Genomic DNA, 14588 nt, shown 5'->3' with positions numbered 1-14588 from the left:
CTAAGGAATAACAAAGATGGAGTCTTACGGAAAATACAGTACGAAAATTAAAATTTAAAAGAAACCACAAAGGGGGTAAAGTCAAATATATGCATATGTGATTTGTGTTTTTGTTATTTGCATGTTTGTAATGTTTTTTGAAAAATCGAAATATATATATATATATAAATAATAAGAAAGGAACCAGCAGACCATTGCGAGGCTGTACTCTTATTTGCCTGCATTATTTGCCTGGCGAAACAAGAAGTAATCAGAGCAGGCGTTTAAGATTTGGCTGATAAACGGGCGCAGCCTCCCCTCTCCCCACGTTTCGTCCCTTCACCCTCTAGGGCCGTAGCGGCGGGCGCCTCCTTGCACGCTACTCTTTAGCAATGCCCAGCACATGACTCTCTCCTGCCCCTCCAGTCCATGTGATCCAGTCTCCGTTTTCCCTTTGCTCCAGAGCAGGGTGGCGAGTGGACAGCGAGTCTGTCCAGCAGCCTGTTTGAAGCAAAGCATGGAGTCGGCTAGCGCCTCGGCGTTCCGGAGCATGGCCACTTGAGCCTGGGATGCGCGGGGCGTCGGGGGCAAGCTTGACCAGGACCCATCCTTGAGGCTACCTTCGCCTGGGGACCACAAGGCGCTCGCCGGCCAGCCGGCCATGGACTCCCGGCTGTTCCTGCTGCTGCTGCTGCCCATCTCCCTCTCCCTTTGGTTTTGCGGTAAGTAGCTCTTGAGTCGGCGTCTCTTCCCCACTTTCACGGGACTGGCTCCGATTTTTTTGCGCCTTCGGCTGAGTGCCGAATTCAGGAGCCGCAGTTTGCTTTAAGCCTCCGTGCAGAGAGCTCATCTTCAAGAGCACGTGCGCGGGCTATTTTGAAGCTGCAGACGGCGTAAAACAAACAGACAAACAAAAGTAAGCAAACCCAACACTGTAATCATGTTTTCCCTTTGCTCTGGATGTGGAAGCAAGAGTTCGGCCGCTTTATTCTTTTGCAAAGCTTTGTGTATTGTAGATGCTGTTGGTGGGGACAGCGCTGTAAGGAAGAACAGGGCGAGGAAGTACCCTAGGTGGGCGTCAGCCGCAGGTGGCTTCCAGCACAAAAGGCCCCGATTCTTGGCTTTCTAAGAGGTGGTTCCCGTGAGGAATCTCTGTGTGCGATCGCGCCCACTTTTGCGAGGGAATTTATGCCCTCCTTTGCTTATAGTTTAGAGCGGGTGGCCAGAGAGAGAGAGGGGGGGTTGAGAACAAACCCAACTTCTTGGACGCCCTTGAAGAGTTGCAATGTCATCTCAGAAATTTATCCCGTTTTTCAGAAGGGGGGGGGGGACCGGTAACGTGCTCCTTTTCTTTGTCTGCCTCCCGGGGAGGCGGGTTAGGAGGCAAAGAGGAGCTACATCAGAATAGGGAAAGTCCGTGTTTGTTCAGAGGAGCCTTCTCCTCTTCCTCGCTCTCCAACTTGAGGCTCCCAGCCTGGGCCGGGCTGCCCTTTTCTCAGTCCTGACCATCGCAGGAGCCGAAAGGAAAACGTTTGCACCCAGTAATTCCCCTCTTTTTCTCCTGGACCGACTTCTTTGTCTGGCTCCTGGCATTCCGTTGGTTCCTGGGACGCAACCGGGCTGCTTTTGTGTCCAGTAACCATGGCTACAGAGAGAGCGTGTGAAGTAACGATGGGGGCTTTTGTGTGGCTGCGGAGAGCAGGCCCCATGGCGCGCGGGGCTGCTCCTCGATGAGCCAGAGTGCGGTCGTGGGGCGATCTTTCTTTGGGACAACAGCTTGGAGGAGGCTGTTCTTCCTTATCCTTTCTTGGTTTTTAGAGAGATCGCAAAGGCGGGCATCCCACTTCAAAGCTGCTATCTGGCATTCAGGGAGCCCTGCTAACTGTATAAATCTCCAGACCCAGCCAACTAGCAGAGGGGGCTCTGCCAGCATGTCTTGCTGCTTGAAATTGTTCGTTCTTCCTTGAGAGGGAGAATTCCAAACCTTTCAACGACCTTGTAATTACATGTAGGCATTTGGCACAGCCCCCATTTCACAGAGCAGGAAAACTGAGACACCTGCAGGCCAAGTGAAAGGCTCATAGCTGCAGTGGGTCCAGGACCCGCTCTGGGCAATTGTAATATTGCAGGTCTAATATTTCTACCCTGGTGAAAATGGAATGTATGAGCTGATTGATCTGCTCAAGCCAATACCTAAGGCCTGCCTCCTTTAACCATGGGTGAATATCAGACACAGGGCCTTTTCAGTAGTGGCTCCACAGCTGTAGAAATCCCTCCCAGCAGGTCCTTTCTCATCCTATCTTTAAATGGGCTGTAAAGACATTTCTACTTAAGCTTTTTTTTTAATTTTAAAAAATGTTTGGCTTGCCTTGTGATATTTCTGTTACTGTGAAGCTTGATTAGAACAGCTATGTTATCAATTTGTTTTAAATGATTTGTGGCCTTTAAAAAGTAGTTGCACACCAGTTTGCGTGTGTGTAGAGCAGCAGTTCACAAATGATATGAAACAAATTATTATTAATTACATTTGTATCCCACCTTTGCTTTAAGGAGCGGAAGGTGGCTTACATAGTTCCCCTCCACTTTTTATCCTCACAACAACCCTGTGAGGTAGGTTGGGCTTGAGAGTAAGTGGTCACCCTGTGAGTTTAATGGCTGAGTGGGGATTTGAACCCCGATCTCTCAGAGCACACCCAACACTCTAGCTGCCACTCCATACGGTGCGTTGCTTGCCAATGCCAGCCAGCCTTGTTCAGTTAGCATGCTTGGTTTGTAGTTGCCCTAAGCATGCTTCCATTGGGAGTGGAGGTTGGTGTGTGTGGGAAAGTGTTCTGATGTGTTAGTGTAATAGCAGGTCTCATCCTTGTGAGCTGCAGGGCAGAACCCCTGTTCATCGACATTAGAGCCCATCTCTTCCACTGGGTGCTTAGCCCCTGCCTACAGTGCCACTGAGCCAAATCTCAAATCTCCCGCTTTTGAGTAGCAGATGCCTGGAAGTTTTTCAGCTAGCCCCATCAGCATACCACTTGTGGGGAGGGGATGCTCTTGAGGATCATGGGGCAGAGGGCAGAAGGGGGCACTGAGGCTGGATCCAGACACACCAGAGAAGCGTTTCAGTTAAACACGCTGTAAACTTTGTATGAGAAATCTGGTTGGCATAAACAGAACTCCACAGCGCCCTCTGGGTCACAACAGATATAGAGTGCTTTTTCTTTGCCAATATGGCTGAGTCCTGAGTCACAGGCAGTATTGCACTGTTTAGTTTGCTCTTGACAATGCACTTGAGTGGGGGCAGTGGCGTAGCGTGGGTTGTCAGCACCCGGGGCAAGGCAAGTAATTTGCGCACCCTAACCCGTGGATTTGCGCACCCTAACCCTAACCCCCAGATGTTGCGCCCGGTGCGGCCAGCCCCCCCTGCACCCTCCAAGCTACGCCACTGAGTGGGGGACTGGGAATCTGTGCCTTTTCCATTCAACCTAGAATGGAGGAGGAGGAGGAGAAGAATCCTGCTTCGTATCCCGGCTTGAGGCAAATCTGGCTCTGTCTGTCCTGGTGTCATGTAGACACCTGGAGTGCAGCTCAGACGTGCCCCAGCCATAGTGTTCCTTCCTCCTCTCTTAAGTGGCTGATTTGCCTGCCTTAGCTGCTGGCGTATTTAGATTGGATTTGGAATTAAGGCTTGAGAGCCAGCGTGCCTCACCAGAACACACAAGAACTCTCCCCCCCCCCCCGCCCGCCTTGATCCCATTTCCCTGTTTGATATGTAGCAGCAGCAGCAGCGAGATCAGAGGAGGTGGGAAGCATGAAGGTCACCCTTGAGGAGTGTTTACAAAGGGGGTATTCTGCTGGGTGAGCGGGGCTACAATGGGAAGTGGCAGATCAAAGAGCTTCAGGGGCAGAGCAGGCAAGACAACCATAAAACCAGCATGGATTTATGGGCCTTGTAGGGCCCCCTCCTCGAAACCTGATAATAGGAGCAGTTTCATCTCAGAGGCTGTATGAAAATGGTAGGTGGATAATAAGATGCACACCTGGCCGGGCTTCTTTTCAGAGGACATCTGCTTCAAGCTGCACTTAAGGGCACTGTGAATATTTAATGCATACATTTTGGCACCGGCAGCCCCTGCAGAGGCAGAAAAAGAGCCTGAAATAGGCAGCCGTGTCTGCAGGTGCTTCCGGGCAAGAGGGTTTTTCAGGTGGGGTGGGGGTGAAGTCAACCATTTGTCAGGTGAGCAATTCAGATGTACCCCTGACACCTGCAAACCACGTCAGGGACACTTCGTAGTCCATGCAAGTTCTATACGTGGCTGAGTCGTTGAGTTCACATGTGCAAACAAACATAGGCTGTCTTGCACCTCTCAATTCTATCTTTCCTGTCACAATGCTTCTGCCTTATCAGTGAGTCACACAACTGGAGAAGAGTGCACATTTTAAAAGAGAAACTCAAGCACTAACGCCAGCCTCCTCCTCCACACTGAAGGGGAACTTTACCATTTGGTATTGGTTTCACTAACCTGACATGTACAGTGGTACCTCGGGTTACAGACGCTTCAGGTTACAGACTCTGCTAACCCAGAAATAGTACCTCGGGTTAAGAACTTTGCTTCAGGATGAGAACAGAAATCACACAGCGGCAGCGGGAGGCCCCATTAGCTAAAGTGGTGCTTCAGGTTAAGAACAGTTTCAGGTTAAGAACTGACCTCTGGAACGAATTAAGTTCTTAACCCGAGGTACCACTGTAGTTCTGAGCAATTACCAAAGTATGTATCCTACACAGTGGTACCTCGGGTTACATACGCTTCAGGTTACAGACTCCGCTAACCCAGAAATAGTACCTCGGGTTAAGAACTTTGCTTCAGAATGAGAACAGAAATTGCGCGGTGGCAGTAGCGCAGCAGCAGCGGGAGGCCCCATTAGCTAAAGTGGTGCTTCAGGTTAAGAACAGTTTCAGGTTAAGAACGGACCTCCGGAATGAATTAAGTTCTTAACCCAAGGTACCACTGTAGTTGGGAGCAATCATCAAAGTATGTATCATATACCGTACCCACCATTGCCACCTGTTTTAATGTACCCCACTCCTGATTCCAGTGAGATTTTCACTGCTTTTGTGTGGTTATGACCCTTGGCTTGCTTGAGGAACCAAACGGACATTGTGTCTTCCTGGAACATCCCCAACTCAAAAGCCGTGTGTCTCCTTCTCATAAGTGTGGAGCAAACATGTGGCCGCTCCTCAGTGATGGATAGTTTGCATTCACTGCTCTTGTTCTTAGGACTAAGACCTGGAATTGCATTGATACCCTGATTCAAATAGAATCCTAGAAAATAAAATTAAACATATTGTGCTGCATGCATGGGACAGGAAAGGGGAGGAAGGTCTGTCTGTCTGTATTTAGAAAGTTTCTTACCTGTCCTTCATCAGAAGGTTAGAGGGTGGGTTACAATTGTATAGAGTGCAGTTATAAAAACAGTTAAAACCAAATGGAACAGAACAGTAGAAATTCTGTAAAAGAGGCAGGTCCCATAAAATAAAATAGAAACCTTCTGTCAATGGCCAGGTAAAGAGATGCATCTTGAGCGTACAGCAAAACCTGAACAAGACACTTCTGTGGGGAGAGAGTTCCCGAGTTAGGAGCTTTGATGAACATGTCTCCTTCCCTGACCATTTGGGTCTGAAATGAAAGAATGTGGTAGAACATGCCTCCTCCTCCTCCTCCCTGATACAGTTTTAAGTCACTTCCTCACTCTGCCCTGGCACCTGTTCTTGAGTGCAGATGACACCAAGAGAGGGATAGAAGAGGGCTAAGCCTGCCAACTGCCCAGGGTGATTCCAAGTGAAACAGGTCAAGGAGGCAGCTTGTCCACCTGCAAATGAAGTCACTCTCACTGATTGCACAGATGCCAAAATCCATACACTCTTCCGCAGAAGCACTTCCCCCCTCCTGTCCACTGATCCTTTGCCTGAGTAAATTTTTATTACTAATTATTTATTAGCTTTATTTACTTATTATGTATGCAAAAGTGAACATAAAACAGACCAACAAAGGCAGAACGTAGAGGCTCAAGTCATTGCTTAGGTTGGCTTACAAGCAACATCAAGGAGTGGTATTCTCTTTTAATATTTGTTTTTTCCCCCTGCCTGCATCACTTCTGTACATTTAATGTCACCGGGGCACTGAAAGGCTGTTATGCTTCAAGACTGATGTCCAAGACTATACACAAGTCCATTGCAATCTGCTCTCACACTTTCCCGTGGTCATTATTACCCCTTGGTAAAGCACCAGTGTGGGAAATGACTGGTGCTGAGGTTGTTAAACTGATGCAAGGTGCTTGGGGGTGGGGGGTGGGGAGCTGTATCTGAGCTGTTCAGCTCCTGGTCCCCTTCCTTCCTTCCTTCCTTCCTTCCTTCCTGGGAGTCATCCAGAGAGAATGCCCTTCTGCTAATCTCTTCTGCTGACCAGGAGAGGAGGAGGGCAGCAGAGGTCACCCAGGATTTACTAATATAAGCACATGCCTTTCAATTGCCATGGAAACATAACTCTTTCCATCGCACCTTCAAAGTTGCCCTCTGAGTTGTTGTTTTGGGTCTTCTGGAGACCAAGGTGCCCCTCCCTGCCTTTTATGCTGATGACACTAAAGGCTGAGTGTTTGGCAAGTCAGCAAGCACCTGAGGCCAGCTGCCTGCCAAGGGTTTGTCCTTTTCAAACCAGTGCTAAAACCAAACCAAATTCTGCATTTATATATGTACTCATGCAAGGAATGTTGTACACAGGCCTGGCTCTATCATTAGGCAGAGTGAGGCAACTGCCTCAGGTGGCAAATGAGAAGGGACATGGAGCAGCAGTGAGGTGCTGAAAGCAGAGCTTCATGTGCCCTGCAGCCTGCTCTTGCTAAGCTAGCCTGTTGCCCTCAATTTTCAGCGGACCATGGCAACAAATGAAGAGCCCTGCTGGATCAGACAGACTGTTCTCAAAGTGTCCAGACAGATGTTCATGGGAAACCTTCATTTGGGACCTGAGTGTAGCAGCAGTCCTCCCACTTGGGATTTCCAGTAACTGGTGTACGAGGCACACTCCCTCTCACAATGGAGGGAGAACATAGCCATTGTGACTAGCAGCCACTGATGGCCTTATTCTCCATGAATTTATCTATGCTTCATGTAAAGCCATTCGTGTTGGTGGCCACCACTGTCTCACCCCATGGTTCAAAGATAGGCTGTACGAAGAAGGTCTTCCTTTCGCCTGTCGCATTTCCAGCTTTGAAGTAAGATTGAGCTGCCAGTTGAGTTGGCTTCTATATGTGGAATGGAAGCAGGTGGGTGGGCGGGTGGGGGAGATGCCATTTTGTTATTTGCCTCAGGTAGCAAAAAGTATTGGGTCAGCCCTGAATTTTGTACCCCAGATCCAGGACTTGGCTTGAACCAGGATTCATCAGAGCTGGCCCCATTATGAAGTGACTAGAAAAATGAGATACAGTGGATGCTTGAGTTGCGAACGTGATCCATGCGGGATGCACGTTCGCAACCCGCAGCGGCACGTCTGCGCATGTGCGGTTGTGGTTCAGCACTTCTGTGCATGCAGAAAGTGCAATTTAGCTCTTCTGCGCATGTGCGACCCCCAAAACCCGGAAGAAACCCGTTCTGGTACTTCCGGGTTTCAGTGGGTCTGTAACCCAAAAAAATGCAACCTGAAGCGTCTGTAACCCGAGGTATGACTGTATTGATAAATTAGGTTTACTTGTATGCTGCTTTTCCACAATGAGCTGTGCCCACAGTGGCTTACAGCAAACATACAAAGCATCAAAATTCACTAAATTGCAATAAACTCAAAAATGACAAAAACCAACAATTTAACAAACGCAGAATAAATTCAGTATTACAAAAAAAAAAAAAAAAAAAAAAGGGAAAGGAAAGGAGGAATCTAGGTTTAAGTACATACAGAAGCATAGTAAGAGTTAACTGGCAATAATGTTTCTGGTACTGGTCTTGCTGTACTCCAAAGAGCCTGTCTTAAATGCAGTTCGGACGGGAGAGGTCCTCTCAACAGGCTAGATTACATACTGCTGACTCACGTGGCTTACTCCAAAGGAGGCTGGCCGTGGCAAAAGGCAAATGTTGGGGCAGGCAAAGGTGGTCCTTCTCTTCCATCAGAGTGGGGCAGTTAGAGGAGTCCATAGAAGGGATGGGGCAGAAATTTGATTCAGTTTACTCTTATAGGGAAACCTGATCTGATTTGTGCTTTCTGAAACAATGCACAAGGTGAAACACAGCTGCCCTTCAAAATTCACACTTCTCCAAACACTGCAGTTTCCAGCCAAGCTGTAAAACACACCTACACCCATATGCTAGAGTAATGCGTGCCTAAAAGTACATAAACTAAATAAAATCACATTCAAAAATGCATTATATTAGGCTAAATTACACGCCGATTGGAAGGTCGGCGGTTCAAATCCCCGTGACGGGGTGAGCTCCCGTTGCTCAGTCCCTGCTCCTGCCAACCTAGCAGTTTGAAAGCACGTCAAGTGCAAGTAGATAAATAGGTACCTCTCTGACAGGAAGGTAAACGGCGTTTCCATGCGCTGCTCTGGTTTGCCAGAAGCGGCTTAGTCATGCTGGTCACATGACCTGGAAGCTGTACGTCAGCTCCCTCGGCCAATAAAGTGAGATGAGCGCCGCAACCCCAGAGTCGGCTACGACTGGACCTAACGGTCAGGGATCCCTTTACCTTTATGTATTTATTAGGAGAAAGTAGCACTAAAATGCTGGTGAATTTTCATTTGTGGTTGTTGTTTTTTTATTTAAGAAATCACAAATAGATGTGGGGAACTGAGAGATTTGCTGATCCCTATTCTACAGGCACCTCTGAATGGCTACCTGGAGCTCTGAGGTCATCATGCCTACCATGTGGTCCCTGAGAGACTGTGCAGCAAATAAGCCATTTAAGGTTTTATTTCTTTTAATAGTGCTGCATCAGCAGAGCATTGGGGAAACAATGGCTGTGAAAGGGCATGAAAGCATGATGCTCCCTTCAAAGAAACTTGTTTGCTCTCTCCCACCGCTGTGGCATCTTTGACACTGAAAATCAAACCTCTTAGAAATCTGGCGTAGAGCTAGCTGAAAGGGTTTCCGTGTGAAGCTTGGCATTCCTGAATTTTGTCTAGCAGCAATACCAAAAAGTGTGCTTGTATTCACTTTTCTCAGTGAAATAGTGTTGTTGTCCCCCACAACCCCTGCTGCACCTGGGGGTGGAAGAAGAATCGTGTGGAGTGGTAGAACTCTTTCCACAGGGCCTGCAAGACAGAGCTGTTCCACCAGGCCTTTGGCCAAGGCACAGTCTGACCCCCTCCTTCGGTCATCCTCATAGAACTCTAGCCGGATGGTTGCCATTAATTTGATTCTGAATTGATTCTAGAATGAATTGAGTTTAGAATGTATTTCAATTAATTAACTGTGATTTTATGTAAACTGTGCTATTTTTTACTGTTGTTAGCCTCTCTGAGCCCTGCTTTGGCTGGGGAGGACAGGATATAAATAAATTTTTATTATTTATTATTATTATTAATGAGGCTCTATGGAGATGTATCTGATGAGGCCTGTTTAGTAGGGCCCTGGTTGTTTTCTCCTGCTCCGGAGGGCAGGATCCGAACAAATGGATTCTTGTTACAAGGAAGGAGATTCTGACTAACCATCAGGAGGGGATGGACTCTCCTTCCTTGGAGCTTATTATTATTATTACAGTGGTACCTCGGGTTAAGTACTTAATTCGTTCCGGAGGTCCGTTCTTAACCTGAAACTGTTCTTAACTTGAAGCACCACTTTAGCTAATGGGGCCTCCTGCTTCTCCTGGTTCTGTTCTTATCCTGAAGCAAAGTTCTTAACCCGAGGTACTACTTCTGGGTTAGCGGAGTCTGTAACCTGAAGCATATGTAACCTGAAGCATATGTAACCCGAGGTACCACTGTATTATTATTATTATTATTAAATTTTATACCCCGCCCTCCCCAGCCAAGACCAGGCTCAGGGCGGCTAACACTGGTATAAAACAATTGATTGAAATTAAAACAAAAACAAGATTAAAATACAACATTAAAATGCAGCCTCATTTTAAGCAGAGGTTGGATAGTCAACTGTCATCTATGATTTAATTTCGTTCCTGCAGTGCAGAGGGTTGAACTATATAACCCTCTACATTTCTATGGTTCTGTGGTTCTGTGGTTGCAGTGGAGATCGTATCTGATCAGGGTGAAAGGATGAGGTTGACACACTGAGAGTCACTGAGCTAGTTGCAGACCTGGGCAAATCACGTATCCTTCCTTTATAGCCTTCCTTTCTTTGCTTGGTCCTCTTTCCAAGTGTGATAGAAACATTTGCCATTCTGGCCTCCGCAGAAGATGCAGAAACTGATAACCCCACTACTTGCAGCCTCCCCACTGGAATTTTAAGTGGGGGGTTGGGTCATCAAGGAGGGTGCTTATCAGCAGAGCTGTCTGGGAGAGTATGAAGAAGCAAGTGTGGTGTGCATGGCTAATGTTAGAGTGACATTTAAGGTACCAGTTGTACACAGGGGGTCGGAGCCACTGCAGAGCCCTGTGACCTCAGAGGAGGGTGCTTGGGAGAATTTAGTTCCCCCCCCCCAGACTCTTAATCATGAACATAGCTTGTATTGGATATAAAGGGCATTTGGAGGGAAATCAAACTGAAATCCACTAGTAGTGGATGCAATCTAACTGATTGTCTTTCTGTCCACCCGATTCCCGCCCCCCTCAATAAACTCCTGCATGCGACAGTATCTTGTCCCCAATTCCAAACGCACAAACACACACACACACATATATATGAACATCTCTCTGGTGGATCCCCAGCTTTAGCCAAGCACCTACTAGAGCAGGCAGGCGGGGTGTGGGATGGGGAGGCAGATTTCATGGTACAAGAAAATGATAGCCATTAGCAGCTTAACTCCCAAGGCAAACAGAGGCTTGGCAAGATCCATTGCGACTTCAAATGAATAGGTGATGTTCATCATGACCTCAGCACAGGGAAGACACACACACACACACACACACACACACACACACCACACCACTCCACTTCCTGCAAACTGCAATCTCAATCTTGATCACCCCACATGGCTGTTTATTTTTTAAAGGAAAGCAGAAAGAAACTTGTTAAATTAATTGCATATTTAAATACCATCCAGTTTAGCGCCAATGCCTTATTTTTTCAGCATGACTTTTTTGATGCTGTCCTATGACATTTGTCTGTGGACTTCTGCTGATTTTTGCTCTGATTTTTTCTCTCATTAATTTCAGTCTTCATGTAGTGCTTCCCTTAACTATAACTATTGTTTTGAACTTTTTTCCTTTGTGCCCTGAGAAGGACTGAAAAATAAATCAAAACCGTACACATCCCCCCTTGAGTCTGTTGCCTCGCAAAATCGTCTCATAGAAGCATAGAAAGGATCTCAAAGGTCTTCTTGTCCATGGTTTGAATCTGTCAGTTTAGGTTTCTTTCAGTTTCTCATTTTTCCACGTTTCCACATTCAGTTTACCACATTTCCAGATCAGTTTATAAATGTTTCTTCACAGTTCTCCCCAAAATTTGTCAGCATTTAAGTGTTACCTGCCTTCGAATGTACACATTTCTGCATGCAATTTTCCTAACAAAGACATTTTTGCCAGCAGTTTCTGATAATGCCTTTCTGTATGTTAGTCTAAGAAATATTACACATGTTTTATGCACACTTAACTGTAAAAATTTTTTGGATGGAGAACTGCACCACAATATTCAGAGAAATGCAAAATTTCTAGGAATAGCTGTGTTTTAGTTTGCATATTGTTTCTGCGAGATGTAAATGAGGTAGATATGCATTAGGAGGTGAGAATCCCCCCCCCCCATCCATGCATAACCTTGTCTGACCCCCTCTTCTCCTTCCCGGCTCAGGGCACTGAGAGCACTCTTAACAGAGTCCGTTGAGCTTCTGAAGTGTCTCCTCCTGTCTAGCCAAAAAGCTCCTTTGCAGCTTCTGCCCATTTACTCTCACACTGCCCCCCAGAGCAACAAAAAATGAACCTGCTTCATCTCCTCTCTGCCACGCAGCCCTTTAATCTTCTCTTCTGCAGGCTAAGCTCTTTCAAGGCAGCTGCGGCCAATTTCACACCATACAGGACAACACTTTAAACAGTCATACGGCTTCCCCCAAAGAATTATGGGAACTGTAGTTAGGAGTTGCTTGCACTCCCTCTCAGAGCTACAATTTTCAGAGTGGTTTAGCAATCAGTCAGTCCCTCTTCATGGGAAACTCTGAGATTCAGTCAGCATCAGACTGAAAGTTTGTGTTAAAATTAAAGGGGGATTTTATCACATCTTACACAGAATCCCATGTCAAAGCAATTTACTCACCAAGACATCTGTAAATGCAAACTCCAGACTCCCCCCCCAGGTGGGAAAAGGGTGGGGTGGGGGAGAGAGATGTGTTCCGCTTATGCTCTTTAACTGTGGCTGGCTTTGAAGTTTATCCTAATCCGTTCTCCCTTCTCAAATGTGCATGGCATTCGCGCTGGAAGAAGGTAGTGGGATCCTCTAGTGCTGTTTTCTCATAAAAACGTAGAGCAAGAGGTCAAGGTGTTGGCGTTCCTTGTAGACCAATGATTGCAGCATCTGTGCAAGACAGTGGTCACTTTTCAGCAGCTGGACATTGGGCATTATAGACTGATATATCTTTTCAGTTGTATTAAAATGTGGCGATGTTTTAATTATTAATTTTTTGTCAGCTTAGATGTTGTATAGTCTTCCTGGATTCCTTGGGAGGAAGAGACGGATAAAAATCAAACAAATAGCAATAATTTAAAGAAAACCAGACATTCCTGCAGTCCCAACACATAAATTATTTTTTTATGTGTTTGCCTTTATAATATAGCCCAGGGAGTTTCACAATTGAAAATTACAGTAAAATGCAATTGCACAATTAAAACTCTACAGAAGAACAGAGTTAAAAACACTTTCCAAATTTATCACATATTTTAAACCAGACGCTGGAGTTCATCACTCATCTACAGTATTGAAAATATAGTCTCATTCCCCATCTGATCTGTGGAAAAATAACCTGACACACACCTTTCAGTGGCAGAGGAGCACCATTCGTTTTGCGTGCGAAAGGTCCCAGGTTCCCCCCTCAGCCTCCCCCAGTAGGGCCACTTCCTGAAACCCTGGGGAGTCCTGCTGCCAGTCCCTGTGGGTCACAGAGAAGTAGGCTCCTCTCCTGCTGCCACCTGTTTAATTTCTGATGTGGTGGCACTCTGAGAAGGACTCAGCAGAAACAAATCCTGTGCACATTGATGCAGGAGAAAGTGGCCACACATCACATCCCTAATGCAGCAGATTTCCCATCTCTGAGCTGTTTAAGGAGCAACGGCTAATTGTGGCATTGTGCCAATTATGCATGGTACGTATTCATGGCACTCATTAATATAATAACAGCCTGAGCCCATAGGCCTAACCACTTCAAAGGCTGAAAGCAGAGTTTATGGAAAAGGGTGAGTTCTCGGATGCAAACATCTCATTTCAGGAACAAAGCAGGGCACAATTTAGTCATTGTGTTTTATTTATGTATTTCCCATGGTCCCTGACAGTCCTCAGTGCTGCTTCCCAAGAGAGAGGCATGTATGTACATGACTGTGCAACTGGCTTTGGATTTGCAGGGTGCTGTGTGCCTAATGTAGAGACGAATGAAGAAGCTCTTCTCACAGGCCCTGGATGCGATTTTTGGTTATTGGTTCTGGTTCTGCTCCCTGCATTGTTTCTGCAGTGTTATTGCTTGCAGGGGTCTACCTTGAGTCACACTGCCCAGACCTTAAACAGTACATTTTGCACCCCGTTCTGGCCAGAGCTAAACAAAACTAGATCCAATCCAAGACTCAGCCTGGAACCTGTTTAACAGCACCAGAATGTGTGCAGTTTCTCTCAGCATTTGCACGATGCGGGGGTGAATTTCAGCAGAGGCACTGAACCTGTTCGTAGCGGCAGCAGCAGCAGCACCTAAAGCTGTGGAAAGCATACTTTCCCTACCCATTGAATAATCACAATCAGACCTGATATCTGGGATTAGGGCTGGCAACTAAGAAGACGTGAAGTTTGGGGGGAGCAGAGGTGAAGCAACCTGCTCCTGTACCCAGTGCGGCACTTGTCCCTGGGGGCGTGGCGTGTGTCCCGAGGACATGGCGTGCCGCCCATGTGGGGTGTGGCTCACCCTGGGGGTGCCGCCGATCGGGGGTTGGCATTTCATCACCCCGCCCCTTTGGACGGGTGGACCGTCCCCTCTCCCCCCTTGGAACGCCCTGGGGGGAGGGGAGAAGCACCCCTCTGCTTTAGGAAGGTGAATAGAGGCACTTCTGCTCTGACCGGTACCAGACACTGATGTAGCTGGCTGGGCCCCCTTCCTCTCCCTTCCTGAACCATCCTGGTTGCTGGAGGAGCAGTTATGCATCACCAAAGAGAGAAAATGTATCATCGGAAAGAGAGATTTGCACATGCAGTTTTAGAAAGAACAATGTGATTTTGACAGAAATGCAATACATCCCTCCCTAGTGGGGAGGACTGTGACCAGGCAAGCTGTGGG

At 47.0% G+C, this 14588-nt stretch overlaps 1 protein-coding gene across 1 annotated transcript in view; it reads left to right on the top strand.

Moving 5' to 3' along the window:
- The first annotated feature begins 235 nt into the window (after positions 1 to 235).
- Positions 236 to 14588, top strand: part of CRB2 (crumbs cell polarity complex component 2) — a 65490-nt gene continuing 51137 nt past the window's right edge. Inside the window, exon 1 of the mRNA XM_083422857.1 lies at positions 236 to 701. Within this exon, the coding sequence (XP_083278983.1) occupies positions 641 to 701 (61 nt within the window). The 5' untranslated portion in view covers positions 236 to 640. The remainder of the gene's footprint in view (positions 702 to 14588) is intronic.

The sequence above is a fragment of the Podarcis tiliguerta genome (genome assembly GCF_965153285.1).
Source record: "Podarcis tiliguerta genome assembly, chromosome: Z".
Taxonomy (NCBI): domain Eukaryota; kingdom Metazoa; phylum Chordata; class Lepidosauria; order Squamata; family Lacertidae; genus Podarcis; species Podarcis tiliguerta.
The sequence above is the reverse complement of the archived record's forward strand: the minus strand, read 5'-3'. Positions and strand labels throughout refer to the sequence as shown.